Source organism: Ammospiza caudacuta, chromosome 7, assembly GCF_027887145.1.
Source record: "Ammospiza caudacuta isolate bAmmCau1 chromosome 7, bAmmCau1.pri, whole genome shotgun sequence".
NCBI lineage: Eukaryota > Metazoa > Chordata > Aves > Passeriformes > Passerellidae > Ammospiza > Ammospiza caudacuta.
The window spans coordinates 36,632,967-36,656,879 of NC_080599.1; the positions used below are offsets into that span (position 1 = coordinate 36,632,967).

Genomic DNA, 23,913 nt, shown 5'->3' on the forward strand with positions numbered 1-23,913 from the left:
CTCCAGGCTACCAGGCTGCTTTGGCATGGACTGTTCCACATTCCCCTGCTGGAGCCCTCACTTCACACAGCTCTGCCTTCAGCATGCATGAAGTGAAAATAGGACTGAAAGATGCAATCCAAAAAATAAATTGATTCAGATTACAAACATCTTTTTTATGAATTACAACAGAATTCAAAGTATTTTTCTGCTGCTGCCTTCAGAAGAAATTAGATACACACACATAAATGTCCCTGGGAAGGGTAGGTGCTTCCTAGAGATGTTATACTGTAACAATTTTTTGCCTCAAGTATTTTAAATTGCTAACCTCCAACTGAAAGTAAGGTTGTTTAAAAAAAAAACTGAAATGGATTTATTTTTGTAAACTTCTGTAGAAAGTATTTATTTTGCAACCATGGTGCTGAAATTAAACAGCTAGATAGATACATGTTTATATTCCTGCACACATGGAACTTTTTTTAAAGACTCCATGAATGTGTTGCTAAGAAACCAAGTCTTTCATAGATCTGTCACTCTTTAACTTATCCTAATTATAAACAATTTTTTAAATTGCATTAATTATATTTTGAATATTTAACCATTGGCAATCACTTCAGACGTCACTTTGTTTACAGGAGGCAGTAGAAAGGGACAAGTGGGTTTGTTCTTAAAGCATCATCCCTTGGAGCTCCTGAAGTGTTTACAGGAAGCTTTTCCCCACACGAGGAGGGTCGGATCTATTACAGCAAGCAATTGTCATTGACTCAACCTTTGGCATTTTTGTTATTAATTCTTCCTGTAACTTGCTGCAAATATTATGTTTGTTTGTTTTCTGTTTCTTATGAATAAATTGTACTGAGAAAGACCTAATGGTTTAGGGCTTACGCAATTTTCAGGCTCTGCTCAAATCCCTGTTTGCACCAGCAGATCTGTTCCTCGACTGCACTGCCTACCTCTTCTAAAAATAAACCACTTCAGCATTTCCCCAGAGCCAGATGGAACTCTTTCCTATGGCAACACTTAAGGGAACAAAAAAAAAAACCCAAACCAACAAACTTTGTACTCAGAGTCAGCATTCAAGATACTTGAGCCAGAAATTGTGGACCACATATGTGTATCGCATCCATCTGCACAAAAGCTGAGCATCAGCTACAAAAGGGTCAGACTGCAAACGTGCTTTGATTGCCCAGACACTGTTAAACTCAACCGGAAAACAGAAAAAGTATGGATTAGTACTTACCAATAACAGATGTTAAAGACATGCAAGTGTCATTGCTTTTCAGCCTTCACCAAAAAAAAATTGAGACCTAATGAAATAACCAGGAAAGCTTGGAAAAGCCTAAAGAAAGTATGAGTTAAGGAATCTGTGAGTTACAATCAAGGGTCTCTAAAGACAAGCAAGTGTAGGTCCTGCTCACCAGCCTGACCTCCTCACACCAAGGGCATGGGGTCCCAAAACCAACAGCAAACATTTTGGTGTAGGGAGAGCAGTTTACTTGATAATTTGAATTGTTCTGTTTAAAACATAAGAAGGTCTCCCTCCAAACTATCCCACTGGATGTATTAATGGCCACTAGAAAGCAAGTTGCAATAGTGGCTGTTCCATGCAGAGAAGCAAATGTGATATTTCAACCATTGTTTGCCCAGCTCATGTCCAAGACAACAACCTGTGAGACACACAATACCTGCCATCACCACTCACCACACTGCTTCAGTCACTGGTAAGGAGAAACACACCTATAAACAGTCACTTTTATGAGAATAAAAAGCATGTTGTTACTGAACCAATCAGCACAGCTTTAATGGGCAATATTTTCCACCTGAAATACACCCTCGATACAAGCTGATGGCCATGGGGTATTGGAACTCATGACTGGGTTTTCTCCTTGCAGCTATTCCTCACCATAGCAGTAAACTTGAGGTTATCTCAAGAACACAAAATGCATTTTAAACAGCCCCTCTTTTATCTCACTTTTGAAACAGCATTACACAAGTAGTATTTAAAAATTTCCTAGTAAGTATCAAAATTAACTGACATTCAGCAGGAAAACATTGTCTGTTAAAAGAGAAAATACTTTCCTCAATATAATGCAGCAACCCTTAATAGAAAGTTGTTTGCTGAAATGAAAGACCAGTTTTGCCATTTTTTATGGTGGCAGATTGCAGAAGTTAAAACTGAAAAGCATTTGATTTTTTTTTATGGAAGCAATAAAAGTCACCAGAGGCATTGTAAATTCCCTTGGCATTTGAGCATTTTCCCAAGAAAATTAAATCTCATTCCAATCTATGCTGTAATTCAGTGAAGTGCTGAGTTACCTGTAACATCCTGGAGCAGTGCACTGCAGGTAAGGCACATCTGAAAGGTCCCAACATCTTGTCCTAAAGGATCACCATGGCTACAGAACTGGTACCTATTGCTATTCCTGAAATTGTTGCTCACATATCAGACTGAACTAATAGGAACACTTAATACACAGAAATCCGATAATAAACCCACAAGGTGAACCCTTTGTCTCAAGAATCACATCTAAAGACCTTGAACCTTGCTCTCCATCTTTGTATCCAGGTAACAAACTAGAGGTATTTGCATAATCCCTGCGATGAGCAACTGGTTACTGATGGTTTCTTTCCTCAGCACATTGGCTCAGCCCAGGCTAGGACTTCATTTCAGGATAAAGTGCTCCCTTATATAGCCTGCTGTTGCTTAAAATCCCAATTAGATTAAAATATTCTCCCACCCTGAAGATTTCCTCGGTCATTAGTCACAAATGAGATTCACTTTCTTCCCAACAGAGCACTTATTGCCCCTGCCTGCTCTGGAGGCACTAATTACTGCCAGCAGTAAACAGGCAGCTCACCACTGCTCGCATCGTTAGCCAACTTCTGAAGAGACCTCAGCACACCCTGAGCACACTGTCCTTTGCTCCCTGCCTGGGCAATGCTCACATCCTAATGCGAAGCCATCCCACTGGTTTTTTAATAATCTCATATTCCATAAAACATATAACTCGCTAATCATACAGCACAGCACGTTGCTGGCTGTTCTGTGAGATGAAATGAAATGCAATGACAATCCAATCACTTTCAGGGTAACAGGTCCTTGGGTGACTGTATCCTGAGCTGCCTCTGCAGGCCACCACATCACTGAGCAAGGCAAAATAGCAACAGCAAAACTCACTTTTTTCATAGTGTATGTGAAACACAGGCAGATACTTGGATAAAACCACTTACATCCCAAGCACCAAACTGCCTCAGTTCCACTTTTATTTGCATTTTCTAAGCATGGGTCATCAGAACTGCCTTAGAAACCCTGCCCTGGCCATGTGCAAGCACTGGTACCTCTCACCTGAATTCCCACTGGTCCCTCTCTGCCTTCACACACAGGAATGGTAGTGGTTGGCTTGAGTCCAGTGTGATGTTTTTTGTCATAAGCATTATTTTTGATAACTCAGGATCATCTTTTTGGTTACACAAAAACACCTTAACTCTCAGGATACAGTTTGGTAACTTTAATGAGGCTTTGCAATTTACATTCAATGTGTATCAGTACACAAAATATAAGAAATCACATATACATATAAACTTTGCTCTGTTGTTTTACAAGCCAACCAGAGTGAACAACACAAGCTACATTTATTTGTTCACACAACAAAATGGAACATTTTCAAGCTTCATTCACCAACGAAATATCTCAACAATTTAAAGACCAACATTATTTTGCAGCTGCTAAAACAACAATCTTCCATAGGGAACAAATAATTTATGTCAACAGATAAACTGACATCACATTCTATGAAATAAAAAAGCCACGTTGAGCACTGACTGAATGCTTCCAGATTTCAGCAGAACTCACATGAAGCAATAGTGCAGAACTTACACCAGCATCAAATCTGTCCACCATTTATCAGCCCTATGACTGAGAAAAAAAATCACATACAGAAATTTTTTAGGGTAAATAAAGCCACTTTAGTACAGGTTTATTTAACCCACTTATTTTTCAACCTTTTTAAAACAAAAAGGAAATAGCTTTAAAAAATATAAAAAAAAAGAAACATTTAAACCTTTTGGGTTTTTATTTTCTGACTTGCAAACTATTCTCACATACAATATGAATTTGTACTTTGTGAATAGTTTTGGTCCCTCAGACTGTCTTCTTAGTGAATCTGTTTTTAACTACTTTGTTCAAATATACCAACACTTCACTAACGTAGTTATTTGAAGTTAAGTAGGTAAAAATAACACAGACCTATCTTAAAACAATATCTCTCATTTTTGGCTTCTGAACAGCATACAGTCACAAAAACCAAAGCTTCTTTTAGCAGCATTAAAGGTGAAGGGCCTTCTGTGTGAAGCTGTCCTGAAAATTTTCCGGAACCTTCAAGTTATTGAATGCTCTCAGCTCTTCAGACACAGACCCTGCAAAAACTGAGCATTCAGTTTGCTCTCACAAACTAAACCCTGCGCCCAAAGCAGTTCCCTGCAGAGGTGCTCATTTGGTCACACACATGTTCACGGCACACGTGTGACCTCTGACAGATGAAGCAGATGTACCACATGGGTATTTCAGTACATGCACCAGGGGAACGCTGCCAGAATCATCCTTCAGTGTGGGAGGGAGGGGGAAACCACAGTTTTCACAGACTAACCACTGCTTTATGCCTGTTAGTTTCAACAGAATTGCTGAAAGGACTAAAAGCTCACCAATACACCCCAAAACATAACTGTAAAGAAGCTGAGCTCATCTGCTTCTCTGCTCCCAAAGGGAACCTCAGGTTTTGTCAGTGATTTGAAAGGAACACTAACACTGATGCAGAGTTCACAGCTCTCCCAAAAACTCATGGAACAGTAAATAATTAAGTGATCAAGTCAATGAACCAAGCACAGTGGATCATTTAATAAACTGGGCATAAGCAACATGTCTTTTATATATACAATTGGTAAATTCAACGCCTAGAAGCACAGAATACCCTTATGTAAAGGATGCTTGACTTCATTCTAGAAAAAAGTGACTCTGCAAGGGATTTGAGGGTATCTCTGGTAGGAAAAAATCTACCCCTTTTAAAAATCACCCTGGAGATCAGTTCTGCCCTTTTAAAAAGCCTGTTAAAGTGAAAGGCTTGGTGGGGAGTGTTACAAGGAGCCCTCTTCACTTTAGAATACACCCCTTCCAAATCTGGTACTGGAATGTTAAATCATCTATATTTTTCCCTTCCGTTCACTGAAGTGAATTAAAACATTCAAGGGCATCTTTTGGACCAGCAATATCAAACTGGTGAGCAACAACAGCAAACCACTGATAATTTAAAACATATGCCAAACCACTGAGCCTTGGAACTCATTTTAAGGTACTGCCCATGTAGGAGCGTTGCCTCCATCATCTCTTCATAATTAAAACTTTAGTTTAACTTTCAGTTCAACTTCATTGTCCCATGGAGCTGAGAGGCCGGAGGTTTATCTGTTTGGAACTTCCTGGTGACTCGGATATCGCTGCGACCTTCAGAGAATTCTTGATGGAGCTGAGCTCCCACATGTGCAGGTTCACGCCGTGCCCGCCGCAGCAGCCGCTGGTGATCTTGTAGAGGTTCCTGAGGACAGCCTTGCGCAGCAGGATGTACACCCAGGGGTCCAGGATCTGGTTCCACGTGGCCATGCGCAGCGCGAACAGCAGCGTCTCACACGCGTCCTCCGAGCGGCCCTCCCTGAGCCCGATCCTGGCCATGGCCACCTGGCAAAGGGCAGGGGTTTACAATTATGCATCAAAAAACACACATTTAAACAACCTGAAAACTGAGTATTTTAAAACTGTACATTAAAAAACAAAGAGAGCATGTAAATGAGCAAAATTATTTCAGCACTGTCTCTAATCTTCACACCTTCACAGCATCAGTGCATCCCAAACTGCAACGCAAATACTTTCAGCTATACAGGATTCATCATCCTAGAAATCCTCTAATGTTTCACAAAGGACATACACGTGCCTCTCCTGAATTACTTCTGCTGAACTTTAAGCAGAGGATGGCAACCTGCCAGGGAACATCCTTGAAAACAAGGGAATGATCTAAGCAACAAGCAAAAACTTAATCCAGAATGTGATCTAACAAAGCATGCCACGACTGTTCCAGAAATGGATTTTCTCAAGGACAGAATCCACTTGTAGGTCAGCACATTTTTGTAACAGCTATTTATTTTTTCACATCTTCCTAATTAAAGGCTGCATAAGGAACACAGTACCTTGACTTCAACAAGAAGAATCACATTTTTCACAGGTTTTCAAAAGATTCACAACTTTTCCAGGTTTTCACAATCATTTGGGAAAAAATCATATTTTTAATGTTAAATAAATATTTTAATTTGTTTAGGAGTGACAGAACATTTTTTATGCTGCAGCAGAACACAATTTATTGACACCAGAGGATTTAGAGGTCTGCAGGAAAATTTAAGCCACGGTGACAAAAGCCACTTGTCAGTGGAGACACAGGAGGTTTCATTCACCTCTGGAAATGCTACACATGGACAGACCTCCACCAGCAACAACACTACCAGAGCCAATAATTCCACATGGAGGAATTCCAGACCAGCTCAGCAGGGCAGCATCCAGCAGAGGATACCCAAGGGCCACCAGCCCAGCAAGGTGTGGCTCTGGCCCCTCTGTTCTGCGGGGACACAGCCCCAGGGAAACCCAGGCCACTGGGACTCCTGCCCTGCAGACACCTCCTTTACAGGCTGGCTGCCCCTGGGCGTTTGTAACCTGAGTTCCTGCGTGAGGAAAGCCTGATCTGCCAAGCCAGGAATCTGCCAGAAGGTGGTAAATTATCTCTCCCTCTTAGTAATGTTAAAACCACACGAAGACTTTTTTGGTAGAACGATGAAACACTGTAAGGCTTTTTGTTCCAAAGCCTTTAAAGCACGGCAGTTATTTAACTAAGAAACAGGATATTTTACAACTGATGCTCTGAGTACACTAATTTATTGGGCAATGAGAAGTAGGGTCAGGCTGTCCAGGCGCAGGGTTGTAATTTCAAAAAGATGTACTGAAAAGAGACTCAACAGAAAAACTAAAAAATAATAATGAATGAAGAGAGAAACTTAAAGCTCAACATGCCAGCAAACCTATTTTACTTCTTTTAAATGCTTCTCTCTATTTGCAGACCTATAGCTATATTTCCTATAGCTTGCAGGTCACCACATCTGAGTATAAGCTTGAATGGCACAAAGTGAACACATAAAAGGACACTGGAACTTGTTTGATGAAGCATCTGATGGAGTGTTTCTGCGTGGCTTCCATGGGAGCAGCAAAGGAAGCCCCCAGGAACATTGCTGGGGAAGCTGGTAGGACTGGCAGGAACACAGCTGGGAACTGGTGTGGGGAGCAGGAGGAATGTCTGAGCACCAGGCCAACACAAACACAAGCCAGTTCCCTGAATCTGCTGCTCACCCACAGCCACTGGGCACATTCCTCTCTGACATCAGCAGCCCACCCAAACTCGAACAGCTCCCCTGGCTTCACATGGGATGTTTGTTCAGGACAGTCTACATTTTATTTATTGGAGGTCCAATACCACAAGGCAAACTCAGACAGAATACTCCTTACTCTGCAAACAGGACTGGGCAGAAATGACAGCTCAACAGAGCTCACAGACCAATGTCCTTATCCCACTCAGCATGTCTGACTTAATACAGACGCACAAGCCACTAATCTGATGTACTTAAAATTCATTTGTTGTTCCTCTCTCACATTCTCTGAAGTCAATAAATGCCAAATCCAATGCAATTTCATGTCCAGACAAAAAAAGCACTAAATGTTGCGAATAAGGAAAAATAGCTCCATCCAGACTTTGTAAAACTTATTTTCTCGTGACACCAAGAACATTTGTGAGAAGTGTTTGCATTTAGAAGTAATCTGCATTTATAAGTAATCACCTTTAAGTGAATCCATTAATTTGCTGTTCAAACTAAACAACTTCTGCTTTGATAATGGATTTGCAGGAAGTAAATCAGGACAACAAAGAAAACTGATACATAACTATGGATTCTGACTTGGAGAAGCTTCATCCAGAATATTTCAGTTGCCTCTTCTGAACATCAGACATAAAAAAAATAATCCATCTAAATTCACAAGAGCAAGTAGAGCTTATGCACACAGACACTTGATTAAACAACTCAGCTGTAGGTCCCTGGATTAGAAATAATAAGATAAAATCTAATTATCTACAAATTTTGTTTTATAAGATTTTCCTAACCATATTACTAACACTATTTGGGAGTATTATGCAGAAATTAAAAAAAATATTTTCTTTCTTATATCTCTAAAACTAATATAAAAGCTTTTTGAAGTTTTGAGAGGCCAAGATTTCCATAAGAAATGGAATAAGACAGAGAATCTCACTGCAGCCCTGAGCAGAAGCATTTTTATGTTTAAGCACTTGTGGCAGAGCAGCAGGACATGTAGCCATCAGTGAGTATGAATTGAGAGAGATTCTCACTCCTCCAAAGAGACTGCCCTGTTCTGGGGGCTCATCACATCTTCAGAAAAATCATGTAAGAAAACTGCAAGCACCCGTGCAAAGAGAAGATTTTGTTCTGGAGCCTTTCTAAAATCATTCACTGATTTCTAGAACAAGACTTAAACTTCAGAAGAAGAGGGGTGGAATGGAATGAAGTTAATATAAATTAGTATTTCTCTCACATTTTCATAGTCTATTTATTTAAATTTGAATTCTTGAAATACTGTTCCAAAGTCAAGTTTGAAACCATAGCTGCTGATAAAAAGGAAAATACACTACCAGCTGTTTAATAAAGGATTTCATTGAAGCAAAACACGCAGGCAGTATGGATTTTCTCCCTGGGTGTGAGAAACTCTTGTCACTGAAATGGTTCAAAGTCATCAGCTCCGAAATTGCCACTAGAACTTGGTGCAGTGCCGAGTGGACTTTTGAAAGTGGGACCACCTCCATGGGCACAAAAAGAACATTTCAATTATTCTTATTTGAGTATTAGAGGTCAATAATTGGTCAAAGTCAGGGAACCAATTCAAACCCTTTTTTCCTTTCCCTGCAGGTCCACCAGGCTGGTATGACAAAGGAATTCTGTTCTCTGTAGGCAGCAGCACCCAAGTGGGGAAGAGGCAACACCATTGCATCGTATCTAATCACCTCTGATCTCCACAAGTGAAGTTAACATTCATGCAGATTCAGCAGCATGACTCAAAAAATTAATCCCCAGCTGGTAAATAACACACGTAACTCATGGCATTTTCTAACATATTTAGAAATGTAAGAGTCCAAGTAGCACTCTGCTGATTTATACACTGTTTATATGAGGACAGCTGTAGTATGTCTCCCTGGTTTGCAAAAAAAAAAAAAAAAAAAAAATATCACATGATGTAACTATGACAATTCAAACTTTCTTTATAAAAGGTACTAAAAAAAGTACAACTTTAAAAGCAATTTTTTAAACCAAGGGTACCTGCTTGAAAGATATAAAGTTATTCTGATTCATACCAGTCCTTAGTGGTTTAAGAAAGGACCTGAGAATTCAGTGTTCCTAAAAATACAGAAAATCAGATTTGTGTTAAGGAAGGACTTGGCACAACACATTAAACTTCTACATCCTTTTTGTCCAATTTTAAACTTCATTAAAACCAAAGCTCACTTTGCAAGATCCAGAAAGTCTGATGGAAATTTTTTTTAAACATTTTGAAACTGTTGACTTCTTCAATTCCGTACCTAGCGGACAGCATCAGAGAATTCCCATTTCCCTTAAGGGCAAAGCTCAGGGCAATAAACAAGAAAATTGCTTCAAGGCTTCACACCACTCTCCAGACATAAACAGCACTAATTTAATTTTCCTTCCAATTGGATCTACACGAGAACAACCAATAGGCTCAAAGGCTGTGCTGCTTAGTCACATTCCTGTCAGTACCCAAGGACAGCCAGTCAAAACAAGCAGCTGACTTTAGAGCTAGTTAAGAAATACGACAAAAATGAGACTTTGATGCATTTCTCCTCACAGGCTCTAAATCCAGGTTCTATCCTTGACTTCAGGAAACTGGGTAAATCCCAGTCACCAAGAGATTGACATGGAAAGCAGAACAGACAAATATCGGAAATTCTTGTCTTCTGCAGCTCAGCCCTCAGACTCCCCTGTGGGAACCCTGCAGACCCTCCCAAGCCTCTTCCTTGGGATTTCCTTACAAGCCATTCTGAGGATTTCCATTAATGGAAGGAAGTCCATGGATTTTTCAGTATTTGCAGAACGCTTCTATTTTGTCACTATTGTCAATGTCAAACCCTGAGGTGCAAATCCCCTTTTTCTAAACCACAGAGGTTTCAAGGCAGAACTTTACTGATTATGACCCAATCCACTGAAACAAAAAATATACACTTATTTTGAATTCCTAGAGTTTTTTTAACTTTTACTTTTCATTTTACAAAAGCAGCTTCAGTCTAACAGGCAAGGGATCTTACAGGTTGACATTTTGTAGTACTCTATAAACACAGACCTTAAGAAAATTAATTTACAAAATAGTGTGAAAAAGAAATAAAAAGGCATATATCTTCATGTTTTATGTACCATTTTATATCTCTCAAGCAGTGCTGGTAAAAAAGAAACACTGCCAGCGAATTGCCTGTACCATTGCTACACTGATCTTGCAGTATGCAAGCCAAGCATTTGTTGCAACAAAGCTGAGCATGCTTCGTTGTATCTTTTATGTGATTCTGCAAGTCAGTTTAAAAACAAGAGCTTCCAAGAACAATATGCAGTACACCATTTCTGCCATCAAAATATTAGTACACACACTGTTCTACTTATGCCACATAATGCTTTTTATGTTCTAGATCTGCATGGTTTTCCCCTAGAGTTTTCCTTTCCCTTTCTGAAAGAAAAACATTAACTATATCTTCAACTTTCATATACCAGATGATCACTTAGCTTAGCAATTAAATTCTAACTGAGCATAATGATTTGTCTTAAAAAAAGCCAAATTAAAAAGGTAGACAACAAAACATATGAGCCAGCTTTCCACCACATTAAAGCCCAGAGGGTACTTTTAAGAGCATATGTAGTAATTCCTTACGTACAATTCAGCAGGATCAGCTCTTGAGAAGAGTAGCAGGAGAAAAAGGGAGTCTCCTTTTCTCTCATGTATATTTCTGTGATAAAATAATAATGCCACTAAAAATTTAGAATGGATCCACTGGCTCACTATTTGCCCCCCTTAAAAAGAAACTGCATAAACATTTGGAAGGTATTGTTAACCTACAGAGGTGTGAAAGAGGTGGGAAAAGTCCAAAAAGCAGAGAGATAATGGGAAATCACAAAAGTTTTCACAAAGCAAATTAAAACATGTTCTCATATTCCTTTCTCAGACACAGCCTAGTCTGTGACCAGGCAATTTCTCACTGAAGTTGACAGGAAAGAAATTATGAAGTAAGCCTCATAACCAGAGGGCAGGGGCAGGTCTGTGTGCATGAACTTGCAAACATTAAGTGAAAGTGAAGTTTTTACTTTCTGTCAACTTTCCCCTTAGACATTACCTATCTTGCATCAGTTTTTCAGGAGGATAAATTCATGTTGGGCTTGAATAAAGCATTCAGGGTCACCTCTTTGTTTCTCCTAAATAATCCAAATATTTCTATCTTTAGAAATCCACTATCTTTATTTCCTTTCCCTGCCATCAAAGTAAGAAATACTTCAGTTCAACCAGCTAGCAATGCAATTACTCTCACAGCTTAATTGATAACTCATTTGAAAGGAAAGCATTGTGGGTATGGATAGAAAAGATTCTAGCATTGGAAACACAAGATGACTCACTTCATAATGAAAAGACATAGCGTCCATACCACAGTCAAATAAACAACCTGTTTCCTGAGCTACATGCTTTAAAGCTGCAAGAAAGGCTGTTTCCACAGCAGGAGGAATGTATTCCTGCCCAAGAACAAAGCCTATATCAAAAAACCTCTTGCACAAAAAAAATTATAGATAGAATAAAAATATTCTTTACCCAGCAATGCTAGAGAAGCTTTACGAGACAATTTTAAGGGCTAGAAAACAACAGAGTATTTCTAGTATCTATAATAAGGACCGTCCTTAAGCATTTAGGAAGGCAAGATCTGTAAGTATTTGGGGTTTATTTATTCTTCCATTAATGTCAGTTGGACAAAGCTTCAAACCCTAGAAATTATCTATTACTTCTCTGTTGTCACTTTGCTTTTCCATGTTTTCACAATCATTTGGGAAAAAATCATATTTTTAATGTTAAATAAATATTTTAATTTGTTTAGGAGTGACAGAACTTCTCCCACTAATACCCTACAAATATCTCAAGAAAGAATCACAAATAACACACGATATTGGGGAGGAAGAGAACTGTCTGAATGAATAAAAAAGTGACAATGTACAGACAGCCTGGGCGAAGAGGAGCTGCAGAGGTCCATAGCCATAGAACAGGCTGGAAAAGTTGGAAGAGACCTCTACAATCATCAATTCCAACCATTACCCCAGCACGACCACACCCACCACGAAACTTTCTCCATATGCCCAAGTACCACATCCACATGGCTTTTGAACACTTCCAGGGATGGAGATTCCAGCACTTCCCTGGGCAGCCTATTCCAATGCCTCATCACCCTCTCAATGAAGAGATGTGCTCCTAATTTCTATTTAAACCTCCACTGGTGATCCTGTCCTTGTTGGAGATGGACTGGAGTCACAGTCACCCAATCACTCAGTACTGTCTGATCTGCAGTGTCTGAAGGAATCTGACTGGAGGCAAAAGAAGACACAATGCATTGCTTTTGTGTCATTCTTTTTATATCACCTTTGTTAAAGTGACTTATTCTGTGTATCACTCTGAAGGAGTAAACTAAACAGCTATGATCAGAAAAATCAAAATTAATGAATTCGCAATATATCTACCAAATAGAAATATATAATTTGCAATTACCTTTTTCTTTTATGTTGGCAAATAAATTGCAAGGGCTATTGTGTTCAACCACCTTTCAGGAGGAAGATGGAAGAAAAAATCAAGTCTCCATTTTATTTCTCATTACTTCTGCAAATGCACACCTCTGGTAAAAGGTGGATTCAATTTTATTTCCAATTCACTAATGAACTTTAAATCCTAAAAGAAACTGCTACCACTTACTCCATCCTGCTTCTCTTCCTCTCTTTCCATGCAGTGAAGCAGATGGGAATACAGCTGGCCACATCTCTCCAGCACAAGAGTCTTCCTCCCCTCATACTCATGTCCTGATTTCAGTCATCACCAGGTAACCCCTGAGCAGATTCACCACATCCTTTCCATCCTACCCCACCCCTGTAACTTTGGGAGCCCAGACCTCCTGAGGGGCAGCACGCAGGTCCAGGGCAGCAGGAGATGGCGCAGAACCTCCAAAGCATCTCCAGTTCATTCCACTGTTCCTCTATTTCACCTCACCCAATTCCAGAATGAATCCCTAAGAAAGAGGGAGCTCTGCTGTTTCCAAAAGCACACCCACAGAACCTGTGCTGGGCTCTGCACTGTGGGCACACAGGGAACCTCCATCCTCAGGGAGCCTCAACCCAAACTGCAACTCAGCAATTCCTCTCACACATCAACCAATCCCACAGCACCAGAGACACAAGCAACTTGTGCTAGAAAGCACCATGCCACAAAGCAGATTGTGAATTAACACCATAACAATTATAATAATAAACATTCTCTCACAGAATACATGAATGTGTGTTACACCCTGATGTCTGTCATTGAAACTGGGGAGGATGAAGGACCTTCTGGAGTTTTTCCATGTGAGTGTATTACTCCCTGAGATTTTTCAGCAACAACTTTACCATTTAAAGTGTTTAGATAGCCAGGAAAGACAGCTTCCCTAAAATAACCATCCAAAAATGGTTATGCCATGTATGACATTTTCCAAAGATGGCTATGCAGTGTATGATATTTTCAAGTAAGAAATGCCTGAACAAGTGTCATATCTAGGAAACAGGAAGAATTCCCTTATCTCAAACAATAGAATGAATGCCAAACTGACTTACTTTTTAATATCAAACACAGAATTTAAAAACTTAACCACGTGAAATAAACAAGGAAAGATTATGAATGGCAAGTTTATTTTGGTGAGGTTTTCAGAATTTGATTTCTTGAGATGGCAACTTCAAAATTGAAAAAAATAAAACCAATCCACATTGTCTGTGAAAGTCACTGATACCTATTTGAAACAAAATACTTGTTTCATAGTTTAATTCTGTATGTAACATCTAAATTTAAAAATCAAAAAGCAAATAATTATGACAGAAAACCAGAAGCACATTATTCTGAAAATGCCATTTTCTCACATGACTGGAAACCTGCCTTCCTTACTTTTTCTCTCCAAAACAAACAATCTCATTGTCTTCTGATGGCACTGCATTATTAGAAAAGCCTTTACGCAAATTTTTCCAAACACCACAAGTAAACATAGATAACAAAAACTCTATTTATGCTTCCCCTGAAGCCTCTGGTAAAGGGCTATATGTCAATCTCAGGCCTCCTTCCTTCCCTGGTTCCTACCATTACTGCCCATTTCTTCTCCAGCACTTTCCTGTTGAGAGTATCTCAGCTCCCTGATTTCTGTGAGAGGGAGGTAAACACTTGAATTACAAATATAGCCACAATTACTATAGACTTTCTAAGCACTCTGTGATGTGCTGGCCCATGCTTATAAACATTTCTGTTAAAATTATTCATGTTTCTCAGAAAGGAGAAGGTCTGTAAGATCTCTATGTACTGTAAAAAGATGACAATAGGAAGAGACCAATTCTGAACACCAAAATAGCACTTTTAAAATTCAGTATAAATTTAGGTAGGTATCTTCTAAAATTAATGTCACTCCACTTCTCATGTAACCTGGTGGAATTAGACAGCTGTGCCACTTAAGAATACAAAATTAAAGAAAGTTCTCTACCATCAATACTAAGAACATCTTACCCAAAGGTTTCATAGAAACACATCTGAACAGGTGGGTTGGACTTTCAAACACATTGTATTAAACTTTGTTATTCTCTCTGACAACACATGCAAATTCTTTCCAGGACTATTTTCTTGGGGAAAAACAGCACACTCAAATTGTCTGAACTGCTGAATAAATCTTATTCCATGGGAAACTAAGCTGTAAAGAAACTTCTGTCTTGAGACTAACAAAAACTTCCATCAAAATGAGTGTTCTCTTTCCTCTTAACCTGTAAAATGAGTTATGTATTTCAAAATACCATTTGGGTCATAATATTAGCAAAGATAGTGATAGTTTTCAGCAATTCAACCTTGAGTTATCAGATGCTAGGAGAAACTCAAGCAAGAACAGCAATTGAATTTGCAGAGCTAATGGATCTATTGAGAAACTCAGCAAACAATCAAAGGACCACGACAGGAGTGGGAGCCCTCCCTCTAATTTGGCTCAACAAGACAATCAAACTCAGGAATTCTTTTTTGGAGGAACTCAGGGAGCATTTTATTCATTCAAACTGGCACTCCTGATCTCCTCCGACACAGCAAGGTCTGGAAGAGAAATAACCACCTACAGTCAACAACAGCTATCCCTGCATCAGGGCTGCAGGCAGAGGTAAGGAGGTGGATCCAGCAGGCCTGCTGCTGGCTAAAAGCTGTTTTTCCTTTCTCCATGACACTGGTTCATTTATTTAAAGCATTGTGACAGCAGTGGGCTCCTGACATGGGCCTGCACCCAGCCTCAGAGATGCACTGACAGTGCCCAAGAGTTCTCTCTCCCACGGGAGACCTGCCCTACCCCAGGCAGGTGAGAGATGTTCCCACACCCCACATCAACCTCTCCTGCTGACAAGGCATCCTGTCTTTGTGTGGTATCAGCACACAAACCTTCCAGCAAGAACTCAATGACAAAAGCCAGCACAAGCACAGTAATTATCACTGATTATCTTCTTTAAAATCTGAGCCCTGAAAAGGACAGGTAAGTGTTGTTCTCCCCTCTGAAAGTCTTGAAACGGCACTAAAAGCTGCAAGGTTAGTTGAACATATTTAGTGTATCTCCTTCACTCTTCAGAAACAGACCTGTGGAAATTGAAAGCCTAATTTATTCTTTTTCAAAAGAAAAGATCACTCTCCCTGTTGACAGCGCCTGTGCAGGCACAACAAGCTTACAGCTATAGCTTTGACTAATAAATAGTAAGGTAATAACACACTTCTACAGCTTTGACTAATAAACAGGAACGTAATACACTTCTTCAGAGCAGCCCCACATGAGAAGTGAATCCTCACATGGACCTGCATCTTGGGACATCTCCCTGCTTCTACTCAGCTGCACTTTTTGATTCTGAGAAATCACCAGTTACAAGAGCACAAGGGATAAATTTTTAGTAACTCTTAAGCTGTAGGGACAATACAACAGCAATGAAGGCATACAAACAGCAATAATAAAGCGACCAGCTCATATATATGATGTCCACTGCACATATAAGGCAGTGCAACAGCAATTAAACAGTCACCTTAATAAAGAAGACAGAAAACAGGAATGGAGGGAGAGACTTCAAGAGTAACACAGGTATGAACACCTGACAAAGTGTATACAAGGCTATACATGCAAAAACAAAGGAGATGTAGAGGATTGCCTTGTTCAACCAACTACCTCATAATGGACACAAGGACGTGGCCCAGGAGTGAGTTAGTGTAAAACGTGCAACAAACTGACCTCCCTCAGCAGATACAGCCCTGAGCCTGGCTCAGCACCCAAACTGCTGGTGGAGCAGCCAGGCTGGGATGGGGTAAGGGCATTCCAGTGAAAGCCTCCCTGTTAGTACATCAGCTTCTCACCAGCTCCAGAGCACATCATCTGACAGCACCACTCAGAGCAGCTCCTGCAGCCTCTGAGTTGCAGTGATTCAATAAATCACAAGCTGAACACAGCCCTAGGTGCACAAAAAGCAGCCATCAAGCCCCACTGCATGAGACAGTCTGAGGGCAAGAAAAAGTCAGAGCGAGTTCAGGGAGACACAATTGGCATAACAAATTGGAAGGAGACGAGATTACATGGGAAGGGGCTGATAAAAATTAATCTCAGCAGTAAAAAAGCAACTGAATAACAGTTGATTTATTCCTATGAAATAAACAGAGTTCTTTCCAATAAAAACAGGAATGGCTATTTCCAGCAGTAGAGGGGAGGTAAAACTGGAATGAAATTAATCAGTTAACTGCATGGAAAAAAGATTTTAACAAGAATAATTTGAATGTAAAAGTACTTTTCTCAGGCTGTGTTTCACACATGAAAAAGATTAGAAATTTCTCCGTATCACAATAAATTCACTCTGTAAATAAATTCACTCTGAAATAAATCTCTCCTGTCCATAGTTACAGACAGTTCTCTTTGCTACTCCAAAAAAACAAATTTTATAATATGTTTATCCCTTGAGCCCCACAGAATACGACACAAGGATGTCAGAATTTGCTCATACAAGCACAGCTCCAAACCAAGCTGTTTCATGACACGCCAGACGTCAAGTGACAGCCAAAAAACAGCTTTATATAATAATGTATTTCATCAGAGGTGTAGTCACAAAATGCTCCTGCCAGCTATTTGCTTTGGGAATCCAACCCCTAGGGACCAAATTCATCCAGCAAAATTGGCATACCCTTAGCAAATGAATGAAGAAAGCTGAGAAGTTGAAGTTGGTACATTCAGAACATATTTACCTGGAATTACCCATCACAAAACAAAATTATTTGGACTGTCAGAAAAAATGTGCCTCTGCAAACCACTGATTACATATATTATTATAAAACACATGAATTTCACTTTTTGGGATTTTTTTGGTGAATTTTCTCCTGCTGTCAACTCCTCAAAAGGCATCAGTGCTCCCCCATAAGGGAAGAAGCAGGGAGTACCTCTCATACTTCATTAGGGGGAGATTCTCTCAAAGTGGCAGAAAATGTGAAAAAGCTGCTTATTCTTGAAAAACAGATGAGATGGAGTTTTGGGAAAGAAATCCAAAGGAAAAATAAGAAATCAGAAGGAGGTCCCTGTCCAAGAACCATGGGGAGAGCTCCACATCACCATGCCATGGGCTCTGCTTTTGAAAAATGCTCCATCCATGTCTTCAGGAATCTTAAGACAGAGGTGGTGATTGATTAGAATACTACATATTATTATTTATAATATTAAGTGTTAGCTATTGAAACATTTACATACATATATAAATAGGCATCGAAACAACTTCACTATCACTGAGCAGATGCAGAAGTCAAGTTCAGCTCCACATCAGTCACCATAAAGAACAATCCAGGGTCTCGTCATCTGAAAATGATTTTATCACAGGAGAGTGACAATGTCTGAATATTAACTCCACTTGGAAAAAAAAAATAAAATTAATTTAAAATCTAATAGTGAAGTAAATCTGCAGTTGGATTACAGCATTGGACAGACTCGGCTGTGGTAGCCCTACACATATGTCAATGGACATACCAGACTAGATTGAAAACAGAAGGGAAATAAATAAATTAAACCCCCCCAACACCAAATGAATCCAAACTCTTGTATCTGCAAACCACATGTGCTATAAAACGCATTGCCTTCCTCCACTTTCTCTTCCAGAAGTTTGTTTGGTTTCTAGTAACTCTGGTTTACTTTGAGGCAATTGACTCTCATGAAACATTTTGTTCTGTATACTCTTTGGGACAGAGAACACAGGTAGAATTCACAATTCAAATGCTAGACTTCAAATTCTGACTTTTAGATTTAGCTTGGAGAAAGAAAATGAAAGAAGCAAATCACAGAACAAGCATGTATTTATGTCCTCTTCCAGAGAATTTCACCTATGAACATCTACTCATATTTATGTCAAGAAATACTTATTTTGGTATATGCTGATTATATTATAGAATTTAAACCACTCTTTTCACAAATTAAAAGCCCTGAGACCTTTCAGAATCAGAAGGTTTGAATCAGCAGTTAATCATAAAGCATGTAACTTGATAAGCCCTGGATCACTTCAATGTAGCACATGAGCAGTATGCTCCAGACAAAACTTTATTCTACTGCAGGTCAAAAAACTTGCTAAATTAACAACACACGTGTAATTCTGTTTGTAGTCTGTTGCTATCAAAACAAGCAATGGGTAAATAAATCATCAAATTAACTGGTATAAACTTTATGATCCTAACATCTACAAAAGGAAATACCCACAGAGGACCCTGTCCCATTGCATTCCCCACTGAAACTCTCTGGCTAAAACACTGACTGTTCACTTCCTTGAAACTTCATTCCAAGAATCTAATCCCCCACTACATCTACTTTTTTTTGTTTTTAAACCCTTCCTTTCTAACCTAAATTTGTCCACATTGCAGAACTATTTTTCATAATGCCAGGCTGAGTTTGGCTCACCTCATTTCAAAAGAAATCTAGAGGCACAGCATCACAAGCCCAGCAGGCACAAAAGGCACCATCAGATTTGCCACCCAATGAAATCAGAATTCCTTGAGAACCAACTTCCCTCTGCAACACAGTCCCACAAAATACCAAGTCCAAAATTAAGCAAGACCTGGTTCACTGGCCTGCATCAGCTAATGCAAACACTAACTCCAAAAAGGGTCTGAAGAAAAAATTCCTGCTAGACCAATAATTCATCTTCAACAACCACTTAGATGAAGTTAAATATTTTAACAAAAGTAGTGCTGTGATTTCATTAGATTGCCACAATTTCTAAAACTATAATTTTATATACTTTTAATATATATCATAATTAAAACTGAATGGCATAACAAAATCAACCATAGTAGTTGCAATTTAGTGTTCCTTAATGTGTTGAATAAATGAAGTGTCTCTTTTGAACTAAAAAAGTTTACAGCTCTTCTGACACTCAAGGGTTTCTCAAAACCAAATTAATCTCTGCTTTTAAGAACAATTAATTTAAATGAAAATAAATGTTACCAGAAGATACTAATGCTGCTTTATCATGGAAAGTAAAGTCATCATATGAGATCTTTTTTTGAAAACCATTCTGTGGCATGCCCCAAACTTCAGATGGTGTCTGAAATAACTATAAAGTTCCCTACAAAACTTGCTCTGCTGCTCTGACAACTTTGTTTATGCTCCACACACTACAGCCACAACACTGACAGAAGCCAGCATGAATTTAAACTATGCTGCAGAGCAAGACTAGAAAAATTCTCCATTATTTGAACAAAAATGAAGGAGTATTTGTGCATTTCAGTGACTGCAGACATTCGTACCTACACTCACCTTGAGGCCAATGATACTGGATTAATTAAATGCTACCTGCCAGACACCAAACTGCTGCAGCCAGGCCAGTGTCAGTATCTAATTTTTAACTAACTCAGGTAACTTCAGACTGTACCATAGGCAGTGAGCAGATGGAATACAGCTGGATATGATACAGATCTTAGACTTAAATGTCAGCATTTGTTAGTTCAATCCAGAATTCCTCATTTATATCAATGGAAAACTAAAGGACCCTGCCTCTAGGGAAGAAATTAAGATTCCACATTACTTGTGATTTAAACCCTCTAGCAAAAAAAACCTAAATTTCTTCAGACAAGTTTGCTACACTAAAAGCTAACACCAGCTTTCTAATGCCATGATAGAGTTGGAGCTGTCAAATTCTTTCCCATACCACAATCCCACCTCCTGGGACCCTGCTCACTGAGAGAGCAGGCACTACCAGCACTGATCCATCTCACAGCAGGGACAGTCCCATACCAGCTCTGCTGCTCCTCTGTCCACATTACAAACCCAGCTTGCTTAGGTCTAAAGCAAATGTTGATTTCAACCCACTGCCAACCACTGGTTTTCAATACGACCCTAAAGCTAAGCCCTTAACACCCTGAAAATGGAGGGGAGGATTTTTAGGTTCTTAACTGTTACCTGCCCTAAGTTCACAAGGAGCAGTAAACAGTTGAAATAACAGCAAACAGACTGCCATAAATAAAAGAATTATTTACACTGTACAGAGTAAAAAGACTTCCCAATCCTAGATGTCACTGAATTGTTGGAAGAGCTCAAAATGTGTTCTGAATTATTCGAGCCGTGATTCTTCTATCACTGTCTGCTCCACAGCTCTGGAAATGCAGTCCTGACAATCACTATGTATTTAGTTTACTGTGTTATTTATCAGAAGTGGAGAATAACTACAAGTTTTTTATAGATGCATAAGTACATACATTATAGGCAATATGCTATAAAATGAATATCAGCTGAGTGGGTGGAGCTGTTATCACAACTTAAGTGCTTTAAAACCTGGAGACAAAAAAGTGTAACTTTTATACAGTGATGTGCATTAAACATTGGCAAATACATTATGCTCTTACCAGGAATGGGCTCCAGCAAATGCAAGAAACACACATTATAGCCAAGAGCTGAATGATCATTTCAAAATGATGAGATCTGCCTTGTCTTTGTTGACTTTTAAATTTGACTCTTAAGAGGGTAATTCCTGTGACAGCATTGCACAGGAATGAAATAGCAAGGGCCAGGAACCCAAGGCAAGAAAAAAGTAAGAGATAAAATCTGTCTTCCCAGTCCTCAACATGTTCTGTTTTATAGAAGCACCAGGTCCTCGATGCTTGAATTTGGTAGGCTCTAAACCTAAGAATAGGCAGCAAAGCTATAAGAACAGCAAACAGACATACCATAGTCAACATCATTTTCACATGTCTAGAAGTCATTTTTGTAGAGTGAAATATTGGCTTGGTGACTCCAATGCACCGTTCAACAGCCATCACACTGCCCAGGAAGAGTGGGCACAAACCAAAGAAAACCATGCAGATGCCAAAAACACTGCACAGAATGTTGGACTGGTTAAACCGAATCCAGTCTTTATCTGAGGCATACACAAACACTGCAATGGCTCCATTGATGAGGTGGCCGAAGAGATCTGTGACAACCAAACTGCTGGCAAGAAGCAAAAAGGAGGCTTTGGATTTCTGTCTGAACCTCTGGTATGCCTTCATGAGAATTACTATTGCAAGACTGTTGGACAAAATTCCTGCCGTCATGAAGATTATTGAGAAGAAAACTGAAATCTTTTTCTCCGTGTGGCACGTTGTGTTTTTCAAGACTCCAAATCCAACCAGCCCCGGTGATTTTGAACTGTTCATGGTTAGGAAAGGAGACGCAGCCCTCAAAGCATTTCAGCAGTCTTGCAATCAAAAGGCATCTGCAATTATAAAAACAAATATACACAACGCTGTAAAAGGCATACCACTGTTCAAATGGCATTTCAAGCAGAAATTCCATAATATTAGTCTGCGGTACAAATCTAATTTTCCACTTTTCTGAGTGATATGATATGGCATCACATTTTAAGTTCATCAATCACATTGTAAAACAATTATCCGCAGGCATTACACAATGCAAATATAGCCTACAAGAAATTCAGTTTCAGCATGCATAATACATACAAAACAATGTATACAATATATCATGTTAATGTACATCAAGTAAGATAAACAATACCAACAGTTCTGTTGCTTAAACTAAGCTAAACAAATGTTTTTGCAACAAACTCCAAGAATGACAGTACTTAACCAGCCCAACCACAAAAGTGAAATACTGAAACTGGAGCATTTTGAGATCATAATCACGCTCCATTTTTAAACATTTATTTTCAAAACAATGTCTTAGTACCTCTAAACAATTCTCCTCCCACAAATTCATGTTTCAAAGCTTTAACCTAACCAGCACTGAAGCCTTCAAGTTCCCAGTACCCTCGCTGAAGCACAAACTTGGTTTTCAGACGCACCGTAATTCAGAAACCAATTCTGGAAGTTACTTTACGCTTTATCTCCCATCTCTACTCCAAGGACATTCCTAATACCAAAACCTCCCCAGGTACGGAAAAAAAAAAAAAAAGTAAAAAGTAGGGAGAAAAAAATAAAAAGCGGGCGCTAACAGCCCGTATTACAAACTGCCGCTGAAGCCCCTCGGTTCCTGAGCTACATCGGGAACGGGGCACGCCGGACCAGGCAGCTCTGCCGCTCGGGAGCGCTCAGCGGAGCGCGGCCGGCCAGCTCCTCCGACGGAGCGGGGCACCGCAACCGCACCGCAGCCGCACCGCGGGCACACACGGGGCGCACACCGACAGGCACACACCGCCAGCAGCCCCGGTGCCGGAGCAGCGGCGCTCCGCTCTCTCTTAAGCGCTGCCGCCACCGGGGGCGGGGCGAGCCCGGCTCGCCGGGCACAAGTGCCCCGGTGCCCGCCGGCCCGGGCCAGCCCCGCCGCGCCGCCGCTCCTTCCCTACCCCGGTCTCGGTGTCCGCCCGGCCCCGCCGCCGCTCACGTTCGCGTCGCCCCGCGGGGCCGGAGAGAAGCGCAGCGCGGAGCTCCGCCGGCCGCCAGCGCTGCCGAGCCCCCTCCCGCCGGCGCCGCCCGCGCCCGCCCTGCCTCCGCCTCCCCACACGGCCTCCCCAGCCGGCCTCCCCACACGGCCTCCCCAGCCGGCCTCCCGCCCGCCGCCCCCGGGACGGGCTCCGGCTCCGTGGCGGGGCCGCGGTTCCGATGCCCCGGGCACACGCACCTCGCCCCGCCGTCCCGGGAGGCGCAGCCCGCGGTGTCCCTGCGGCCCGCGATGTCCCCGCAAAGAGAGCCGCGCTGCCGTGTCACATCACAGCCACGGGCGAGTTCCCGCCCGCCGGGCTGCAGCCACAGCCGGAGCAACTCATGGGGCAGCCGAGAGGCCGCATCTGTCCTCAGGCACCGCTTCACCTCCTCTTCACTTTCCACACGCTGCTTCCCAACTGCGCCCGTCAGCGGCACGCAGGGAGCTCGGGAAGGGGCAGCCCCAGCAATACTGTCAGGGATGCGGCTGGCACAGCCCCAGACACACGGCCCTCGTTCTCCCGGGTCAAGTAGAGCTAACAGTGCTCCTTGGACCATTTCTCTACTGGAGAAACACCGTGAGAGCACATCCAAATGAG

At 40.8% G+C, this 23,913-nt stretch overlaps 1 protein-coding gene across 1 annotated transcript; it reads right to left on the reverse strand.

The window, feature by feature from the left end:
* Positions 1 to 3,562: 3,562 nt before the first annotated feature.
* Positions 3,563 to 23,368, reverse strand: PTGFR (prostaglandin F receptor). The gene is made up of 3 exons (XM_058808923.1): positions 23,239 to 23,368; positions 21,305 to 22,152; positions 3,563 to 5,704 (listed from the first exon to the last, which is right to left on the reverse strand). The coding sequence occupies exons 2-3, from the start codon at positions 22,091 to 22,093 to the stop codon at positions 5,399 to 5,401; spliced, it is 1,095 nt and encodes a 364-aa protein (XP_058664906.1). The 5' UTR covers positions 22,094 to 22,152; positions 23,239 to 23,368; the 3' UTR covers positions 3,563 to 5,398.
* Between the last annotated feature and the right edge of the window lie 545 nt (positions 23,369 to 23,913).

What these genes read in the sequence shown, in the direction of transcription:
- PTGFR (XM_058808923.1), bottom strand. Translation starts at nt 22,093, where the DNA reads ATGAACAGTTCAAAATCACCGGGGCTGGTTGGATTTGGAGTCTTGAAA. An exon ending in TTTGCTGGAGCCCATTCCTG is followed by an intron (nt 5,705 to 21,304) that starts GTAAGAGCATAA and finishes GCCCTTTGCCAG; the next exon opens with GTGGCCATGGCCAGGATCGG.